Source organism: Equus caballus, chromosome 5, assembly GCF_041296265.1.
Source record: "Equus caballus isolate H_3958 breed thoroughbred chromosome 5, TB-T2T, whole genome shotgun sequence".
Classification (NCBI taxonomy): Eukaryota; Metazoa; Chordata; class Mammalia; order Perissodactyla; family Equidae; genus Equus; species Equus caballus.
Genome location: NC_091688.1, coordinates 13958276 through 13978855, shown reverse-complemented (window position 1 = coordinate 13978855; position 20580 = coordinate 13958276). Strand labels below are relative to the sequence as shown.

At 40.3% G+C, this 20580-nt stretch overlaps 1 protein-coding gene across 8 annotated transcripts in view; it reads right to left on the bottom strand.

The window, feature by feature from the left end:
* FAM20B (FAM20B glycosaminoglycan xylosylkinase) overlaps positions 1–20580 on the bottom strand; it is a 45441-nt gene that overhangs the window by 14433 nt on the left and 10428 nt on the right. For 6 of the 8 annotated variants that reach the window (XM_070267788.1, XM_023640625.2, XM_070267790.1 and 3 more), the window contains 3 exons: positions 13981–14486; positions 8455–8541; positions 5155–5264 (listed from right to left, as the gene is read on the bottom strand). In XM_070267788.1, the coding sequence (XP_070123889.1) occupies positions 5155–5264; positions 8455–8541; positions 13981–14357 (574 nt within the window). In that variant the 5' untranslated portion in view covers positions 14358–14486. Of the gene's footprint in view, positions 1–5154; positions 5265–8454; positions 8542–13980; positions 14487–16723; positions 19843–20580 lie in introns of those variants that run through there. The other 2 variants (XM_070267792.1, XM_070267794.1) reach the window with 2 other exon arrangements.

The window sequence follows — 20580 nt, the reverse complement described above, 5'->3', positions numbered from 1 at the left end:
GATGTGGAGAAAAGGGAATTCTGGTGCACTGTTGGTGGGAATGTAAATTGCTGCAGCCACTATGGGAAAAAGTATGGAGGGTCCTCAAAAAATTAAAAATAGAACTACTATATGATCCAGCAATTCAACTTGTGGGTATTTATCCAAGAGAAATGAAAACACTAATTCAAAAAGATATCTGGGGGGGGGCTGGCCCCATGGCCGAATGGTTAAGTTCACAGGCTCTGCTTCAGCGGCCCAGGATCTCACTGGTTCAGATCCTGGGTGCAGACATGGCACCGCTTATCAGGCCATGCTGAGGCAGCGTCCCATACAGCACAACGAGAGGCACTCACAACTAGAATATACAACTATGTATGGGGGGCTTCGGGGAGAAGAAGGAAAGAGGAGAAGACTGGCAACAGATGTTAGCTCAGGAGCCAATCTTTAAAAAAAAAAAAAGATATCTGCTCATTACAGCATTATTTACAATAGCTAAGAAAAAGAAACAACCTAAGTGTCCGTCGACAAATGAATGGATAAAGAAAAGGTGGTGTATATATGTATGGAATATAATATTATTCAGCCACAAAAAGAATGAAATCTTGCCATTTGCAACAACATCAATGGACCTTCAGGGCGCTATGCTAAGTGAAATAAGTCAGACAGGAAAAATAAACACCATGTGACCTCACTTATATCTAAAAATAAAAAAAGGAAAAAGAAAACCAAGCTCATAAATACAAAAAACAGATTGGTGATTGCCAGAGGTGGCAGGTGGGGGGGTAGGTGAAATGGGTTAATGGGGTCAAAAGGTACAAAATTCCAGTTATAAAATAAATATGTCATGGCGATGTAATGTACAGCATGGTGACTACAGTTAATAATACTGTATTGCATATTTGAAAGTTGCTAAGAGAATAGATCTTAAAAGTTCTCATCACAAGGAATAACAATTCTTAGGGGTAACTATGTATAGTGATGGACGTTAACTAGACTTTTGTGATCATTTCACAATATATACAAATACTGAAACATTATGTTGTATATCTGAAACTAATATAATATTGTATGTCAATTACACCTCAAAAAAACCAGTCTGCTAGGATGGCTCAGAGGACTCAGGAAACCAGATTACTGGTTTATTACAAAAGATACAAATCAACAGGCAGATGAAGAGATACACAGGGCAAGGTCCTGAACAAAGGAGCTTCTGTCCTTGAGGAGTTTGGGTCCCAGCACAGTGGCTCGTGGAAGTGTTACGGTTTGCCAGCCTGGAAGCTCCCTGAACTTTGTACTACTGGGATTTTTAGGGAGGTTTCCTCATGCAGGCATGATTAACTATTCACTCTATTTCCAGCTCCTCTCCCATCTCTGGAGAATGGGTAGAGCGGGGTTGAAAATTCTAAGCTTCTAATTACAGCTTGGTCTTTCTGGTGACAGCTCCCATCCAAGAGGCATGCAGGAGCCCACCCAGAGTCACCTCAATACAACAACAGATGCTCCTTGTGCTCTTATCACTTAGGAATTTACAAGTGTTTCAGAAGCTCTGTGTCAGGAAGAGGGGACAGAGACCAATATATATATTTCTTACTATTTCATACAAGAAAACAAAATATCCAAAATTAAACTATCTTCCTCTGCTCCACCTCCCTAAATCTGCTCCTTTCCGTGCATTCCTAAAGTAGCTCAAGGCTTCATTATCTACTTAGTCATCCAATTCAGAAACTTGGGAGTCGTTCTTAATTTTTTCCTCTCCCTCTGAATTGTCCTGCTCAGCCCAAAGGTTCACCAAATTCTTTTCACTCTAATTCTTGAGTAACTCTTGAATCTTTCTCTCCCCATCCTTGCTTTCCTTCTGGCTCTCACTGCATATGAACTTACTACAGTAGCCCTCAAGTGCTCTCATCTCCCCATCTTCCCCTTCCCAATTCATCCTCCACAATGCTGCCACAATTAGTTTTCTAAAATTCAAATCTGAGTCTTCCAGGTTCAAATGCTTTTAATGGCCTCCCAGGGCCTAAGGAGAAAGTCTCGGCTTCTAAGCCTTGCGCACTTCAGTGACACGGTCCCAACCTCCGGCCTTCCTCACTCACCAGCCCCACACAGACCCTTAACTTCAGCGACACCACACCAGCTCCTGAGCTTGCCATGCTCTGCTCTCACTTGTCATCACCCTTGCCTATGCCTTGTCCTCCACTGGAACAGGGTTAACTCAGGGGGCCATGAACCTATGGGAAAAAAATTACACTTTTATTTTCACTAATCTCTTTGTGAAACTTAGCATGCCCTTCAATTATGATGGTAGGGAGCAAACCACAGTACTATTAGAATCACCTGTGACTTTTTCACCAGAAGAAATCACAGATTTTTCATATCATATTAGCTCTCTTGAAGATACTGCAAAGTATCATTTATTTTCATAGTTTGAAATTATGGGAGTTAATAGATCACTGCTATTTAATGTGTTAAATAACAAAGCATGTGTTACTATATCACAAATTTGCTTTTTGTAATTTTTGATAACAAAACTATACTTTACTATTATTGGTTTCATTTGTAAGTCTTATGTATTCTAATTTATGTATTTAAAAACACCACTTTGAGAAAGGCTCCATAAGCTTCTCCAGACTGGCAAAGGAGTCTCTAGCACAAAAAATGTTGAGAGTCCCAACCTGGAATGTTCTTTCCCACTGTATCTTCCTGGGGGATTGTTATTCTCACTTTCAGACTTGATTGAACTATCACCTTCACTAATTAGCTATCACCAGGATGCCACCTTCCAGGCCCCTCCCCTGTCGCGCTACACTCTCACAGGACCTCTGCACACATCTGGCTCCACCATTAGACAAAGCTCCTTGAAGGCAGGAAGGTGTCACTCACTTTTGTATATTCAGCACCTAGGTCAGAGCCTGCCACAACACAGAAGTGAAATAAAATTTTGTTGAATGAATAAATGAATAAATATAAAAGAAGATAAGCAGATGAAATATTTTCTAGTCTTAAAGTCTGGGTTTGAATCTTGGCTAACGATTAGCAGCTCTGTGCCTTTGGGGAAAGGCCTGTTTCTCAGGTAGGAAATGCGGATAAATCCCCCCCACTCACTGCACTCTTAGCAGGAGGATCAATAAGGTAACCGTGCAAGTGCTCTGTCCAACTGCAAGGGCTACACAGAATTTAGTTATCATTATACCACGTTATCTAGTAATATGTTTTAAAAAACTGTGCCAAGGTCAGCCCATTATTTAAAACCTACCTTCAGCCAAATTCCTCTATCTGCCAGCTATCAACTGAATGTCTGCATCTCCCCAAAATTCCTATGTTAAAGCCCTAATTCCCAAGGTCGTGGGATCTGGAGGTGGGGCTTTTGGGAGGAGCCCTCATGATGGGACCAATGCCTTTCTAAGAAGAGACACGTGAGAGATGATTCCTTTCACATTCTCTCTCTGCCATGTGAGGACACAGGAAGAAGGTGGCTGACTGTAAATCACGAAGAGGGACCTCACTAGAACCCAACCATGCTGACACCCTAATCTTGGACTTCCAGCTTACAGACCTGTGAGAAAGAAATCTTTATTGTTTAAGCCACCTGGTCTACGCTATCTTGTTATAGCAGCTTGAACTGAGACACTGCCCTATGCTGTAGGGTGTATCTAGAAGCTTATTCCCCAAATGCATCAATCTGGTGTACTCTCAGGTCTTTATTTATCTATTTTTTCTGTGAGGAAGACTGGCCCTGAGCTAATACCTGTTGCCAATCCTCCTCTTTTAGCTTGAAGAAGATTGTCGCTGAGCTAACATCTGTGCCAGTCTTCCTCCATTTTACGTGGGATGCTGCCACAGCGTGGCTTGACGAGTAGTGTGCAGGTCTGCACCTGGGATCCAAACCCGTGAACCCCAAGCCACTGAAGCGGAGCACACGAACTCAACTGTGCCACCAGGCCAGCCCCTCAGGTCTTTATGTTCTTGTGCTTGTTATTACTTCCTATTATTTTGCCCAATACCCTTTCATCTTGGCTGCCCAAGTAGCTCCTACTGATTTTTCAATACTCAGTCCAAGTGTTAACAACCTCCTCTACAAACCTTTTTCTGGCCTCTCCCCTCCCCACACCTGCACAGCATATGAGTTGAACCTTTTCTGATTCTCTAGAGAGCAGGGACTCTGACCTATTCCTCTTGACCTCCTCTTATCCATCAGGAATTCATGTTTGCCCAAGCATAAAATTGGACAAGCAAAAGTGATTACAAAATACATGAAACAGATGAGTGATATTGAATGCTTCTGGTTATTTGTAAGAACAGGATAACCTTAGCCTTATAAGTTTAAATTCTGAATGATGAACCTGTTGCAGGTCCTTTAAACGTTCAGTTTCAGCTCATTTTAAATGTAAATCCATTCACTCTAGCACAGCAAGGTGAAGTTTATCGTCCAGTGTCTGTTTCAGCAGTCACATCATAAGGCAGACCACTGTGTCATTGAAAATGCCACCATGAAGAGGCTGAAACAAGAGACCACGGTACCTCTGAATTCTTCCCATTCTCGTTGTGCCCACAAGGAGAATAGGAGTGAGAATTTTAGCTCAGATCCCTTACCTAAGAAAGAGATAATGGAGAACAGAGGCCAGAGGGACCATAGCCAGTTCCATGCACAGTGAGTTACTGGCTAACCAAAGCAGAGTACTAGGAGGCAGTGGTGATCTTCCAGGCCCAAAAGCAACCCTATAAGGGAATTTTGGACCCTCTTATAGAGTTGCTTTAAGGTTTCCTCAATTCTAAGGAGACAGGAGACAGTTCCCAAGAAAGTACATGTGTATATGAAAAAAACCCCAGCCAATGATATACAGACAATAACAGATTTAGGCCAAAATCTGAGTTTGAGATTTAGTTTGAGATCAAGCAGGAGGAAGTAAAGTTATCACCTACTTACACTCTCAGTAAATAATCTCACTTCCTGTTTCACAGACACAACAAAGCACACATTAGGGAAAACTTTCAATTTCCTGTCATCTACCTTTAGATCCATTTCCCCCCGGAACCTGAAAACAGGCTGCCTGATTGTTTTTGTATTCTCTTGAGTTCTTCAGTTCCTAAAAGTCATGAACCAGCTTGCTTCATGATATCCCATTTAACTTATTAACTACTCCCCTATGTAAATGTCCTCTATAATCTTCTTACCTACGGTTAGGAAGGTGCTCAAGAGCTGCTCCGTGGCAACAGGCTTGATCTCTGTCCGCAGATTAACAAATCTGCCAACCACCAAGGGGGCTCGGCGGAAACCCAGAATCCTGGTTTGGAAGGTTGAAGAACAGAAGAGAAAAATCTCTAGGGATGTATTTTAAAAATTATGGTTAATCAAGTTAGACATGTAAAGGTACTGTTGCTAGGTAGGTAAATATTTTTTAGAGGTACATATACTTATGAGTTTAATATTAAGATGGATGTAATTTATTTTAATATACACCTCAACAAAGAGGATAAGGCAAATCTGGCAAAATGTGAACAATTGTTAAATCTAGGAAGTCGGTACATGGGTTCATTAGATTATTCTCCCTACTTTTTTTTGTTAGAAATTTTTCATAATAAAAATTTTAAATAAATTTTAACAAAGCACTCAAAAAAAATTGGACCTAAACCCATGCATGGGTTCAAAGCTTTGGATAAACAGCACAATGACAGAAAACTATACAGATTAATCTAAAAGGATAAACCCATATGATAACTTAAGTATAGACACATTTGAAGATAATTCTCTCTAATGGTCTAAAAGTACAACCTTATGGTTGAATACAATCATTTTTAAAAAAAGGATACTTCCTGGTTAAAAAATACATAGCCACTGAAGAAAAGTTGGAGGGGCAGGATTTGGAGCAAACAGAAAATTTATAACGAAGAAAAATATCATTCATAATTCCATAACCCAGAAACAACTACTGACATTTTGGCATATGAGCATTTTTTCCTTTACATGTAAATATATAAAAACACATACTCACTCTTGTGTATATGCACATGACTGAGATTTATACTATATGCAGTTTTGTATCCTACTTTTCACTCATCGTTATATCATGAGCCTTTTCCCATGTCATTAGAAAGCCTTTAAAAATGCCTATGCAATAAATAATCCATTGTTCAGGGCTGCTGACTGACTTTGTCCTGATGCAGTCTTAGAAAAGCCACAAAAGCAAGGAGATCAACAGATTTGTCAAAATAACAAAAATCAAGAGAATCTCCTGAGACCAGAGAAGATAGTTAAATCCTAATGTAATGGAGAAAGAGCAACCCAGAGCAGCTAAGTGTCAGGAGCCATGGATGGGAAGAAAGTCGGGAAGTATTTTCTCCCCATTGACCACTGCCGGGCCAAAGAGCAGCAGCCAGTTTACGCTGAGGAGCCAGCTCACAGGGGCACTTGAGCCTGGCTGGGGTGGCAGTTAACAAAAGGGGTAGGGAGACTGGCAGAGACTATCTTTCAGACTTTGAGGTAGCAAAGAACTTTTAAATACAAGACCCCCAAAGCACAAGTCATAAACTGAAACATTATTATATTTAATTAACATCAAAAGCAATGATTTCTGTACAAAGACTACTTCACTCTAAGTTAACAAATAGATGTTGTGCTGTGAAAAGATAAGAAGATACTAAATTTTGCTAATAATTGAGGAAATATAACAATGAGACACCACTTTACATATATTAGATTAACAAAAATTAGTCTGTTGGATAACATAAAATATTGGCATGGATATGGGAAAACGATCTCCATGCACGGCTGGTGTCCATCAATAGGGAAACAGGAAGGGGTCTGGGGATAAAGGAAATAGGGAAACGAACAAGGTCGTGGAAAGACTGACTCTAGTGTACCATTAAGTGAGGAGCAGGATTTACCCAACTCTTCCCCACTAGGCCTTAAAAGAGGCCATGAAAACTCATGGTATGGTGAACAAACATTTATTTAACTTTTTCCATATCATTAGATGTTTAGATTGCTACCAGCTTTTCACTACTGAAAATGCTAAACTTAAGATCATGTACATGTATCTTTGAATTTCTGATTATTTCTTCCTAGAAATATCTTCCTGGAAATATCTTAGATATGTGCATTAAAAAGTAGTTACTTGTTCAAAGGGTATGAAAGTTAAGGTTTTTGATACCTAATGCCCAAGTTCTTAAAAGAATGAACCAATTAACGATGCCACAAGCAGCATATAAATTCCAATTTTTCCTGCCAATAAATTATCTTTTTTTTACTCTTTGCCATTTTCAGCAGAAGAAAATAGTATTCCATTGTTTCAACAGGATTTTTTTTATTACTGGTGAGAATAAACTCCCCCTGCTGTATTTATTAGCAATTAATAATTTCTATTCAGTCAACTGTATCCTTAGACCATTTTCTACTAGAGTGTTAGTGTACGTACAGACTTGTATAAATATGTATATATTAAGGCTATTAATGCTTAGATTACATTAGATTCAAATATTTTCCCCTAGTTTGCGTTTAAATTGCTTGATGTTTCTTGACATATGAGTTAATTTTTTTTTATTTAATTGAGTCTATTGAACTTTTTCTTTGTGATTTTTAAATTGCTTTTATGCTTAGAAAAAATCCTTCCTAATCTAGAAAAAGACAAACATTCACCTTTATTTTCTTCTGGTTTCCTTATAGATTCATTTAAAAAAATACTGTGAAGAATTTCTTTTAAAGTCTGTCTATATGCCCTGATGAAAGAGCTGATCAGAAGAGCAACTGGGATACCAGACAGCTCGGTTATAAGGTCCCTGACTAGCAATGTGCTGAAACAATACTAATGTTCCTAGAGTAGGGCATAATATCCTTTATTATAGAGTCAAATACGTTCTCAACCAGTGAGAGAGACTCCTGCTTTGAAACTTTGTTTGCACAAATAAAGAAAATAGAAAAGTAAAAACAAATTAACTCTAAAAACGAAAAATTTTTCCTAGTGAACTTATACATTTAGAATTCATGTCTATTTTTCTCCTGGAATTATTCTTGTTATTAAAGCTGTGAATATTTTGTATAAAGGACAATAAAAATCATTATATATGTCATGCTATAGATTTCTAGCATATGAAGATAAGTCACTTAAAACAAAAACAAAAAAATATCACTGCCAGGCCCAATTAACCACCAGTTCAATTTAGGGATTTGAGTTCAAACTCTGGTTTTCATCCTGCCATTTTATTTACCAAGAAACATTTGACTCATGATAATGACAGCATACCAGAATGAAATGATCTAAAAAAGCCCTGAGTTAAGATATTTACTTTGGTATTCCTAGTACCACCCAAATTATGAGGGACTGATACCAATTTGACAGAATTAGTCAATCAGCTATCTAAAGGAGGTAACAAGCCAAAGTTATTAGTGTTGTGCCCTTTAGGAGGAGTCCACAAGTCCTCTCAAAGATATTTTTAAAAGGAAACAAAATGAACATAACCCATTGTGATTACACGTACCTGTCCAAATGAAAGGCTGCTACCTCTGCATTGTGTCTGTCATAACCAGCATATGGTTCCCCTTCCACCACATAGTCTCGGTTATACCTGCAGAGTGAATGGAAGCACAGATGCACACATAAATTACAGCAGTACCAGAGGTGACAGCACAAGAGGCAGAACAGAAACTTCAGCAAGCTTGATTCCGCTCTATAGACGCCTTCTCTGTCAATCCTGAGAACAATTGTGGACTCGCACAAATCACTGGCAGCTGGCGTGAAGAGGAAGTGGAGAAGGAAACTAGAATTCTGTATCTACCTCAGCAATGACTCTATGAATAAAACATGGAAGACATTACTTTTACCCCTCTAAGAGACGTTTGGTGTAGTCTAAGGAAAACCATAAGGTAATTTTCAGGAAGGCAAGGACCCTTTTTGTATCTCCAGCACAGTGTTAAGCCTATAGTTGGTACTTAATTAATGTTTACTAAAATATTTATTAGATTGAAGAAATCAAGGAAAACATGTAATTAAAATGTTTGCTTACCAGACTGGCTATGGCAAGGCTTATGAGAAAAAGTTAAAATTTCTTGGGAAAAAAGGTCCTGATATGGTTCAATTTTTGTTTATGAGTAGGCAAAGGTGCATTTAAAAAGTTGCTTGAATAACCATTATCTTTTTCTCTTTTTAAGTTTATGATGATGTACTGGAAGGAATACTGGACTGAAGGGAGAGCCAGGTATAGCTGTCATTACCTGCCTGGGTAAGCTTGAGCAAAACCCTTCTCTTCTCCGGGGCTTAGATTCCTTATCTACAAGATTAGGGGCTGGACTAGGAGGTAATTTCTAAGATTTCTTTCATCTCAAACTCCATTCTGAAGATTTTACATCACACATATAACATAAACAAAAGACAACAAAAATTGGCATATTTCTTTCTACTAATCATAAAAAAGATACAATTTAAACCTGGTAAATGGGAAGAAAAAGACACTTACTTCTCCTATGACCTCTACTGTTCACCTGAATTTTCTGAATCACAAGGAGACCTATTAGACTTTACAAGGGAACTGTAAAATAGAAATAAATTGAGACTGAAGTGAAGAGAGGCTGCCCTACTAAGGACACTGGGATCTCCAATGCTGAAATGGCCATGGGGAAGTGGGAAATGGTACTAGAAAAGGCAGTGACCTTCAACATAAATGACCTTGGAATATAAAGTGAAACCATGTCCACAAAACACATTTTCACGGCAAAGTAATGAAACATTTATGCATCACCACCTGGTTGGACACCAGTCTCCTAGTATGGTCATTATACTCAGATGTATTTTTTTGTTTCTAGTGTCACAGGCTACCTAGGATTATACTGCCTAACTCCAAAGTACGTCTCAATTTTGAAATAGGACTGCAGCCAAAGCTGACACCATTCAAGCACTTCTCTCTTCACCACAGCTGTGGCCTGTCCATAAAGCTGGGGGACAGTCCTTGAATACTTTATTTTTCAGGACTCCAGCAGAGCCACAAAAGAGATGTGGTGATGTGCAGTCTGTTCCTTCCAGTGAAACACTGGAGAGCTTTCCAGTACATCGACAGGCGGCTCGGAGTGAAATGTAAAACCCTAGAGGAATCGACGAACTTTGGAGGTGGGCGGGAGAAGAAAGGAGGGAAGGAAAAGGGAAAGGAATAAGAATCAAAATGAAAGAACTGCACTGGAGTCCGAAGCTCTGATCCTTAGCTCATGTTCTTAGCTCTGATACTTAGCTCATGTTCTGGCTATGTGAAATACAGAATGTCAGAACTCGGGATCTCATTGTCCTCACCTGTAAAATGAGTGGCTGGACTAGCTGATCTCCCAAGTCCTTTTCAGCACTTCCTAAGATCACTCACTCATTTCTACTCACTCTTAGGCCGCTGCCATCCTGTTCCTTTCCCACCATAACTGCTGTTTTTGCCTGTGAAAATCAGTTTACTTCCAGAATGGATACAGCTACATTGAAAAAAATCACTTTTATAATGTAAGGCAAAATGTACAAATAAAAGCATCACTGTAGTCCTGTATATTTCATCAACTATACATATCTTCCACGTCTAACAGTAGGACATGGACAACCAGGCTCCAAAAATGCTGAAACCACAAGTGACTATTAAAGAAAGGTACATGTCTTGACTTAGCAGTAAGGACTTAGATCTTCCTCTCAGCAGAGAGCAATCCATCTTAAGTCACTGACAGAGCAGCAAAATTCTTACAGTAACTACCAATAAATCACTCCTATCATCCTGGTGAAGGACATCAGAGCCTGACCAAGGACATTAATTTGCACTTACACTAGGACTAAATAGCCTCTGAGGCCCCTGGGGTCAGAACAGCAATCTGCTGGGTGTTTTGGGACTGGAGTCAATTTCTACAAGCACTTACACGTACACCCACTTCCCCCAGTCTGCGCTACGGCCAGGTGTAATCAGCATAGGTCAGTGTGTGCAGTGACCAATAGTGCTGTCACCCATTGCAGGGGCCCGTAGGGCCTGTGGGGTGGGGGAGGAGAATCCCCTAGAGCTGGGAGTGGACATGGGCTGTTCAGGAGGTGGTGGGGGAGCAGGGGACCAGTTTGACAGGAATAAAGAACAAGGTGTAGAGAGGAGGACCAGACTGCGAGGGGCTTGACCATTAGGCTGTGAGGCTGGGTTTTGTCTGGTTAGCAACGGGAAGTCCCTGGACGTTTGAAAGCTGGGAAGCACAGTGATAATATGGGTATTTGGAGGAAGAATAAAAGTAGTTTTCAAGATGGTCTGGACGAGGAAGGTAATGGGAAGGGTGCAGTGGTAGTAAGAGATATGAGATGAAGCAACCGTGACTAAGGTTAGTTTATGCATTTATCTGCTGCCGTCTCCCCTAGTCAACCAGTCTGGCCCCTTGTCCTTCCACTTACACCGTGTCTGAACACCCCAAGCCTATCTGCGAAGCACCTGGACTAATACTAACACCGCACACTATCAGGACTGTCTGCCTTCTCCCACTTCCTGCTGTCCCAGCTCATCCTCAATTCTCCAGTGTACAAACAGAGGGCAGAGGATAGAGAGGATATCCTCCTATTTAAACACAAAATGTCCACAACTCATCTCTTCTTACACAAATTTAAATTTTGTTTTTAGTTTGCCTTCTTTCCATCACTCTGCTTATGCTGCTGATCTCTCAGACTACAAACCAAGAGGTCAAGACGACATTTCAAAACTAAACTAGTAATTTTTGATGATGGGTGATCCACGTTATCACACTTATAGGAAGGCAAACAAACAAACTTAAGAGAATTACACATTTGGCAGAATACCAGCTGTTCACACTCTGACAGATCCAAATACCAGCTCCAATAGCCATTGCAAGGTGATTTGTCAAGTTAGTTACTCTCTCTAAGCCTGTTTCTTATTCTAGAAATAAGAACTGTAACTGCCTACAGTTGTGATGAAGGTTAAAAGCCTTAACACATACAAAAGTACTCAGTGTAATGCCTGGCAAATGGTGTGCACTCAGTGGAAACTAGATCCCAAGGCCCATATAACCATACTGTTTCCACATTACCTGCCAATCAGATTCTTCTATTTTCCAAAGTACAACGCATTTTTTAACTTTCATAATTTCCACATCTTCCATACATCACACTTCCCAGTTCCAGGCAAATGCAGATCCCTTCCATTCCTGGGATCCCAATATATTAGTTCCCTGGCTGCCTATTATCTACTGAAAGCTGGGTAATGAAGGGAGCTAAGCCACCTGCTCTGGTCACAGTTGAATTCTGTACATCTTTACACTCTATATTTCCTCTCCCACTCCAGCAAGAGATCCAAAGGTACGTGTTATAATTCTCTCAAAAGCTCCATTGCCGAACGAAAAAAATGTTTAGTACACAGAAAATTGCAGACATTACAAACTTCGAGAACATTCACTGGTAATTAATTCCTGGCAAAAGAATATGAATCACCATCATGTTAACCTATTTCAAATTCATATACTCACAGAAAAAACTTTTTTAAATTATACTATAGAATTGCCACACAAATTATCTCCTTAGATCCTCAGAGAAGTCCAAAGAGATCACCATCTAACAACATATGATTCAGCCTATTCTCTAGTTTGGATTTTGGACTGAGGTAACTAAAATGGCCCAGTTCTCTGCTTAAAACAGGTAAAAGAAACAACAATGACATATCACTACACACATATTAGAATGGCCAAAAGCCAAAACAGTGACACCACCAAATGCTGGTGAGGATGCAGAGTAACAGGAACTCTCATTCATTGCTGGTGGGAATGTAAAATGGAACAGCCACTTTGGAAGATAGCTTGGCAGTTTCTTACAAAATTAAACATACTATTACCATAGGACCCAGCAATCATGCTCCTTGATATTTACCCAAATGAGCTGAAAACTTACATCTATGCAAAAACCTGCACATGAACATTTATAAGAGCTTTACTCATCACTGCCAAAACGTGGAAGCAACCAAGATGACCTTCAGTAGGTGAATGGATAAACAAACTGTGGTACATGCACACAATGGAATATTATTCAGCCATAAAAAGAAATCAGCTATCAAGACACAGAAAGACCTGGAAGAACCTTAAATGCATATTGTTACGTGAAAGAAGTCAATCTGAAAAAGCTACAAAAGGTAGGATTCCAACTACATGGCATTCTGGAAAAGGAAAAAAATGGAATCAGTAAAAAGATCAGCGGTTGCCAGGGTCTCGAGGGGAGGGAGGGAAGAATGAACAGGGGAACAGGAGACGTTCAGGGCAGGGAAGCTCTTCTGTATGATACTGCAGTGGTGGATATTTGTCACTCTATGCTTATCTAAACCCACAGAATGCACAACACAAAGAGTGAAGCTTAATGTAAACTATGGACTTTAGTTCATAAATTAATATTGGCTCATCAACTGTAACAAATGTACCACACTAATGGAAGATGCTAATAGGAGAAACCAGGGGGGAGGGGTATATAGGAACTCTGTACTTTCCCTTGCTTTTTTTGTAAACCTAAAACTTTCCCCAAAAAACCCAGTCTATTAACTAAAAAAAAAAAATCCACAAAATCCCATGAAAGAATCACAGCTTCAGCGCTGAAAGGGACTTTAGTCACCCATTCAAAACCCTCTCCAACTCTGGCTAACTCCTACTCTGCAGCATCTCTGACATGTGGTTATCCTGTCTTTAATTGCACACTTTTGGTGGCAAGTTGCTTATTTCCTAAGCAATTCATTTTGTATCTCTAATATCCGGCACAAAGTGGATATCTGGTAAGTTTAGAAATCAGGGATAGCTCTAACTGTAAAAAGTTCAGTCTTATACAGAACCAAAATATGTTCCTATAAATTTCCCCTACTCAAAGAATCACAGAACATTAAGAGCTAGAAAAGACTTCAGAGATCTTCTAGTCCACCCCTTTCATTTTACTGAAGAGAATACCAAGAGAAGGAGATGAACACTTATATAAATCCCAAGTCACATGAATCACCCAATTAGTACACAGAACTTCCAAGATGAAGACTTACCGCTTAGGTTTGAAGACAACCTTCTGTCCTCCTTCAAGTATCAGTAAGGCTTTCAGTTGTGTCCCTTTATAACCCACATCAGCTTTAATGATTTTCTTGGTGGCCATGGCATGCATGATTGCCCCCAGCTCTGGTGTCTCTTCAGGGTACACTTCCCGGGGAACCACCCACTGGGCTGCAATCTCCCAGGGAGACTGCAAAGTGTGGTCCAGCTTGGGCACCAGCTCCACCCGCAAGCCAGCCATCATTCGGTGAAAAGCCCTCTGGTCCTCCCGGTTGGCAGCTGATGTATCTAAGTTGTCAATCAGGAAAACTTTGGTGAAGATAAAGATGACAAGGAGAATTGCTAACAGCACAATTCGCTGCTTCAGCTTCATGTTGACCTCTCTTCCTTATCCCTTGACCCACTCTCACTTATCAAGGAGAGCAGGTGGTGATGGTTAGCAAGGAGATTCCATGATTACACACACTGGTCCATGTCTTCACTGAAGCACCTCCTACAATTCCTGAAAGCCCAAGTATAAAGGAAAATTCAATCAGAAATTCTGTTCTTCCACTCCTGAATCTTTTGCAACTCTCAAATATATTATTCACTCTTTTGGCCTTGCTAATCCTATGCTTGAGAAGACCCAATAATTTACCATTAACTAGTCTGGGGAAGGACCTAATAGGTAAGAACCAGGAATAATGAAAATTTAAAAGCAAATACTCCTGTTCTAATAGAGTGCAGAGCTATTTAGACTGACACAAATTCCTAGAAACCAATACAATGAGAAAAAGCACAACAAAAATAAAATATTAAGATATGTACAGGGCCAGCCCCAAGGCCGAGTGGTTAAGTTCTCACGTTTAGCTTCCGCGGCCCAGGGTTCACTGGTTCAGATCCTGGGTGTGGATCCGAACACACCGCTCATCAAGCCATGCTGTGGTGGCATCCCATATAGGACTAGAAGGACTTACAACTAGGATATACAACTATGTACTGGGGCTTTAGGGAGAAAAAAAAAAAAAGAGGAAGACTGGCAACAGATGTTAGCTCAGGGCCAATATTCCTCATCAAAAAAAAAAAATGCATAACTCAACTTTCATTTTTACCCTTCAAAATCCATAAAGGGCTTTTGAACATTCAAAATCACCAGTATTTGGTAAATTTCCAGTTCTTATCTTCTCCAAATATAAGTTTTATGACACGTTGTAAGACAGGAACTCCTAAAAATGCCACAGAGGGTACATGGGAGAGTAATAACTCCTTCTCAGAATCCAAATACCCCAGCAATCCTGGATGGGTCATATCTGCTGCGCACATATTTAAATATAACACCCAGACACGTATCTCTACTTAATCAGTCTTCCACTAATTATTTTTCAGAATTAAAATCCCTGTAAAATATGGATAATCAAATCTGGATAAATTAAGTAAAGGAAAAACATATCCTTATACCATCTGGCTATTAGCAGAACATGACTGGAAAACTAATGAAACCTGGTACTATAGCAACACTACTAAGTCTGGACTGGTCAGGCACATAACAAAGATACTGATGCCACAGACATAAAGAAGTGTCGCTTCCAATGTGGGGCTGACCACACTCTGGTCAGTTCTCAAGCTAAAAGATTCCAAATAGAAGATTTTTGCAAGTGTCAAGAACATATAATTCAGTCTCATTTGCATGTTGACAGGTTGCTTTCCACTCCACAGGGCCATTTAAAAACAAGCACAAGCTTGCTCTGCCCTGTACTTATAGACAGCACAGCATTAGGCTAAGACAAAGATGACAAGAAGATAACAGGGTGTTGCTTCACTCTCCAATTCACTTAAAACTCAAACCATTAATCGAAGAAACAAAACCAATACAAAGGATAGGGCAAATGATTCAGGCTGAGCCATTCCCACCCAAACTGGAGACTGCTCCCCTGATAACAGCTGGAAACACATCCAAAAACAGTCTACTAGAGCAAGAGTGTGTTCTAAGGGCAACAGCTTCAGGTGAGCCCGCTGACATGCAGTTTATTCTGAGTGATTAACCACTCTTTTCCTGTTCATTTTCATGAAGAAGCAGAAAGTGAGAGTCGACCTCAAATTCTAATTATCTCCAGCCACCTGTTTTGTTTCATCATCCTCTCCCAGGGAGCACATAACACCAATAGCTGAAACAAAGGCAATTCAAGTGCATCCAAATTGTAATTGTGATGGTATCAAGTTTAGTGCGAAACTCAGTAAAACAGCTCCCTGTTATTACTGATAATGGCAATGCTAGCAGAGTAGATTTCAGAGACTTTTGCTAGTTCCAACACGACCTAAACCACACAACTTCCTCAATTATTTGTTCAACAGTACACATCTCAGGCTGCAGCGATAAACGGTAACAGAGAAATCCTGCTGTGTCAGCAACTGCTACCTCAGTACCTCCAGCTGCAACCACCTCCAGCTGCACTAAGTCTCTGGCACAAAGGGGTCAGCTGAACAGACTTTTACTTCCCACCAAGCATTCTTCAGGACTAATGTCTGGTTAACCCACAAACTTCTAATGATGGTGCTCGTTTCATTTCGAATAATGAAATTCCTGCCTCATGCTATATAAACATATCATATCTAAACATTTAGCATAAAGATTAGGGATATTGAGGGTTTCTTTAAAAATCACCAATGCAATAGGAAGTTCTAGCAACTCCAAAATTCAGACAAAACGGTCCAATTCTGCAATCTGAGTTTGTGTGCTTTTAAGTTCTGAAATTTCAATACCTTTTGAAGAAGACATCAATTCAGAGCTGCAACAATTCATCCTCTCAACTAGGACACCAATTTGTATTAAGCGAACTGCAGAGTTCAACTGTTACTGTATTTCCCTATTTATCTCCGCAGATTAGTAGTGAGGGCAAGTTTAAAGAAGAGGCTGAGCAGGCTCCCACATTTGTCATTAGTCACCACATCCTAGTAGAACAAGTAAGATCGCAATTTGGCATCATTCTCTTCCACTGCCCTTCTCTCCAACAGCCCCCACTGAATTGAGTGCTCACCACTTTCTACTGAATCACTGAAAGAACTGCCTTCTGGCTTCCAGGCTCTCCAGTCCAGGCTAGGTAATGCAGCAAAATCATTTTTCTAACCATACACCACTTTTGATTTCTATAAATGCCTCAGCAAGACATTAAAGCCCTACCCTAAACGCTTCAGCCAATCTGCTTTGCTAGCCATCACTTTTATCTCTTCACTCATCACTCTCTTCTCAGCTTCAACCCAACTGGACCATGAACACACTCTGGTCCCCGCCCCCCGCCCCTGCCATGTGTCACTGACCTCTGCCCTTGTCATTCTTCATGTTGGAAAGCTCTCAAAATGCCTCTTGCTCTTACCCTTTATTCCCATCTTCTGTTTAAAGCCTAATCTGTCTTGAATCAAGGGCCATCTCCAAAGCCATTTCTGGTCCCTCCTTTAGACTAGGACTTACTACATTCTGTCTTGCCCAGTATCTTCTCGGATATAGTTCTTAATTCCCCTCTCAGAATCTCGGTTCCTGAGTGACCTTAACTCCCTTTGCATCCTCTCCAGATAGTAAGGGTAGACGCCTTATTCAGCTAAACTGAACAAACTACCACAAATGAGGCTTGGCAAGCATCTTAGGACTCTGGTTTACTCTCCCTTGGTATTCAGTACCAAGTGAGAGTGTATCAACAGGCACCTTAATGCTGGCTATCCTTAACCAGCTATCCTCCTCTTTTCGGCAATCTCTCTACCAACACTCTAACAACTCAGTTTATTTGGTAGTGTCAGAGTATAGTCTCTGTTTCTGAGGAAATATTGACAGTTCAGGAGGAGGTTTTCTTTTAGCTGGAAAGCAACTACTCCTTTAGCCCACACGGCAAGCATGAAGATATTTAAGAAATCGACAATTTCAATTAGAGATTAGAGATTATTAGAGTAGAGATTATTGTGGAATTTCTACAAAAAGTCTATGAGTTTGCAAAACTCTTATTCCTTAAAAATGTATGAGATGCATGATACGGAATAATTCCATCCTCTTTCTTTCTTCTTTTTTGGTGAGGAAAATCAGCCCTGGGCTAACATCTGTTGCCAATCTTCCTCTTTTTTTGCTTGAGGAAGACTGTCCCTAGCTAACAGCTGTGCATTTTTTGCATGTGGGACACCACCACAGCATGGCCTGATGAGTGGTGTGTAGGTCTGCACCCAGCATCTGAACCCACAAACCCCAGGCCGCGAAAGCAGAGCATGCAAACTTAACCACTACGCCACCAGGTCAGCCCCTCCATCCTCTAATGATGGTATACTTCTTATTCTTCAGAAGACTCCCCTTCACTTCTGTATGCTTGAGAGGGGAGGGTACCCAAGACACACTTTCTGTGTTGTATTACCTTCTTTTCTTATTTGAAACGGCAGCATATTACACTCTGCAAACTGGGTTTCTAAGAAGATCCCCCATTTCAGATAGTAAGGAAATTAAAGCAAGATCACTGGCTATATTCCAATTTATTCATGAAAACTTCACCTGTATTCCCAGAGGAGTCTGCCTGCTCTACTTCATGCTCTCACCTCCTCCTATTATTGCCTCCAACAATGTAACGCTGTCCAGTATATTATGGGCATTTATTTTAATGTTTCTGTTACGTGGAACGGAGCCTACCTCATAGAACAAAAAGACTCAAGGTAATAACGTAACTCAAAAAATGTTAAATATAAAAAAGGCAGTGCAAATAGCAGTCTTCACAGTAACAGCTGGCGTACGTTCCCAGACTGGAGTTCTGGAAGATACACCTTCATACGGAATTTTCCTACTGAACCCTGGTTTCACTCTCAGCTCCAGCAGCTAAATGAGGCTTGCTTTGGAGGCTCATTTTCTCTCATTCTTCACACTCTCACACACACCACCCTACATGTCTGACAAATGTTTTATAAGGACAAACTTATGACTATTAAGTTGTTTTGGGAGAAGAGATATAGATTCCACAGAAAACAGAGAGGCCTTAGTATAAAGCCCTCTGTTCAAGAACCTGGCTGACGTATGGAGGAACACACACAGAAAAATACATTGGTGCAGAGGTCTGTAAGTCATCACGTGATAAAATTCAATGTATGTGGCTGCTGAGGAACATGAGAACACCTGGCCCCAACACTTACCACCTTACTAGGGGCACCCACAAGCCACCAGTGAGGTTCCAGGCCTCATTAGTAGCAGTGTGCCCTTGAATCTCCCTCTGAGCTGATGACCTCATACTACTTCTCCTAAGGTCACAGAGAAGAAATTCCAACCTTTGCTAATAGCAACTAAAAGTGAAAGCTTCAGTAACAACCCTTTTTTGCGTTTCCAATTCAATGGTCAAATCAAGTTCTTACCACATAAATGGAATGCAACATGCCTTTTGAGTGTAAAGTACCACACGGAAAATGTTCAGTATGAACATTTCACACAGAGGGCTATTAACAACGGAGATCTGTGGAAAAACGGGTGGAATCTATTATATAACTAGTATATAATCATATTTACTCACACAATCTCCCTCCCCTCGATCCTGAGCAGGGATTACAAGGATCCTTTCACAAACTACTTCTTTGGTAATTGTTGGTTTCAGTAAACCTCTGAAGGTTTGGTGAGTATAAGAGGTAAGACCCAAATTTAATTAGGAGTTTTTGGTTGACTGTCTACAAAGACAGACACCAACAATTCCTCCCATCAAGAAGTGGAATCTATTATTCCTCCCCCTGAATCTGGGCTGGCTTTGTAACTTGCTTTGACCAACAGAATGCTGAGGAAGTGACTTTGTGCCAGGTCTGGGCCTAGGCCTCAAGAGACCTGGCAGCTTCCACTTGGGACCAGGCTACTATGAAAAGCAGCTCAGCACTGAATGATAAGACACCTATATAGAGAGAGGCCTGGCCAGCCCCTTAGCTTTTCTGGCCACCCCAGCTGAGGTGCCAGACACAGAAGTAAAGCCATCAATGGCATCCCAGTTCCAGTTGAGGTCCCAGCTGAATACAGCCACATATGTGACCCCAGCCTACGCTATGTGGGCAGAAGAACCAACCAGCTGAGCCCAGCTGGCCTACGTAATTATAATAACAAATCAGTGTCTCAAGCCACTAAATTTTAGGGGAGTTTGTAAAACCCAACATTCTCACATCTGTTCTGTCCATATCAACTATTTTGGGGGCATTAAAAATATTGCAGGAAAAACATAGGGAAATAAATTATGTGACTAAAAACAATCTTCTCAGGGAGAGAGGAAACATTAAATTAACCATTAACATAAATAAAGATTGGATTAATAAATTGTTAGGTCATATTTGTAAATGACTGTTAATGCCTTCTACAGAGTAATAAATTCATTATGAAAGTTATATACCACTTCTATTTCTTTTGTCTTCATTGTAGATGTTCAGCAAGATAAAAAGTAGAATCAAGAAAAAAAAGAATCTCAACTGGATCATTTACTGAAATGCATTTACATACTTTACAGCAATCAAGGCTAACTTCACACATGCACACAACTATACACACTGTTTATAAAGCCTAACATTAATACTTGCGCCAAAGCATAAATACTAGCAAAAATCACAACCCTTTAGAACAAAAAACATTAGAAGCA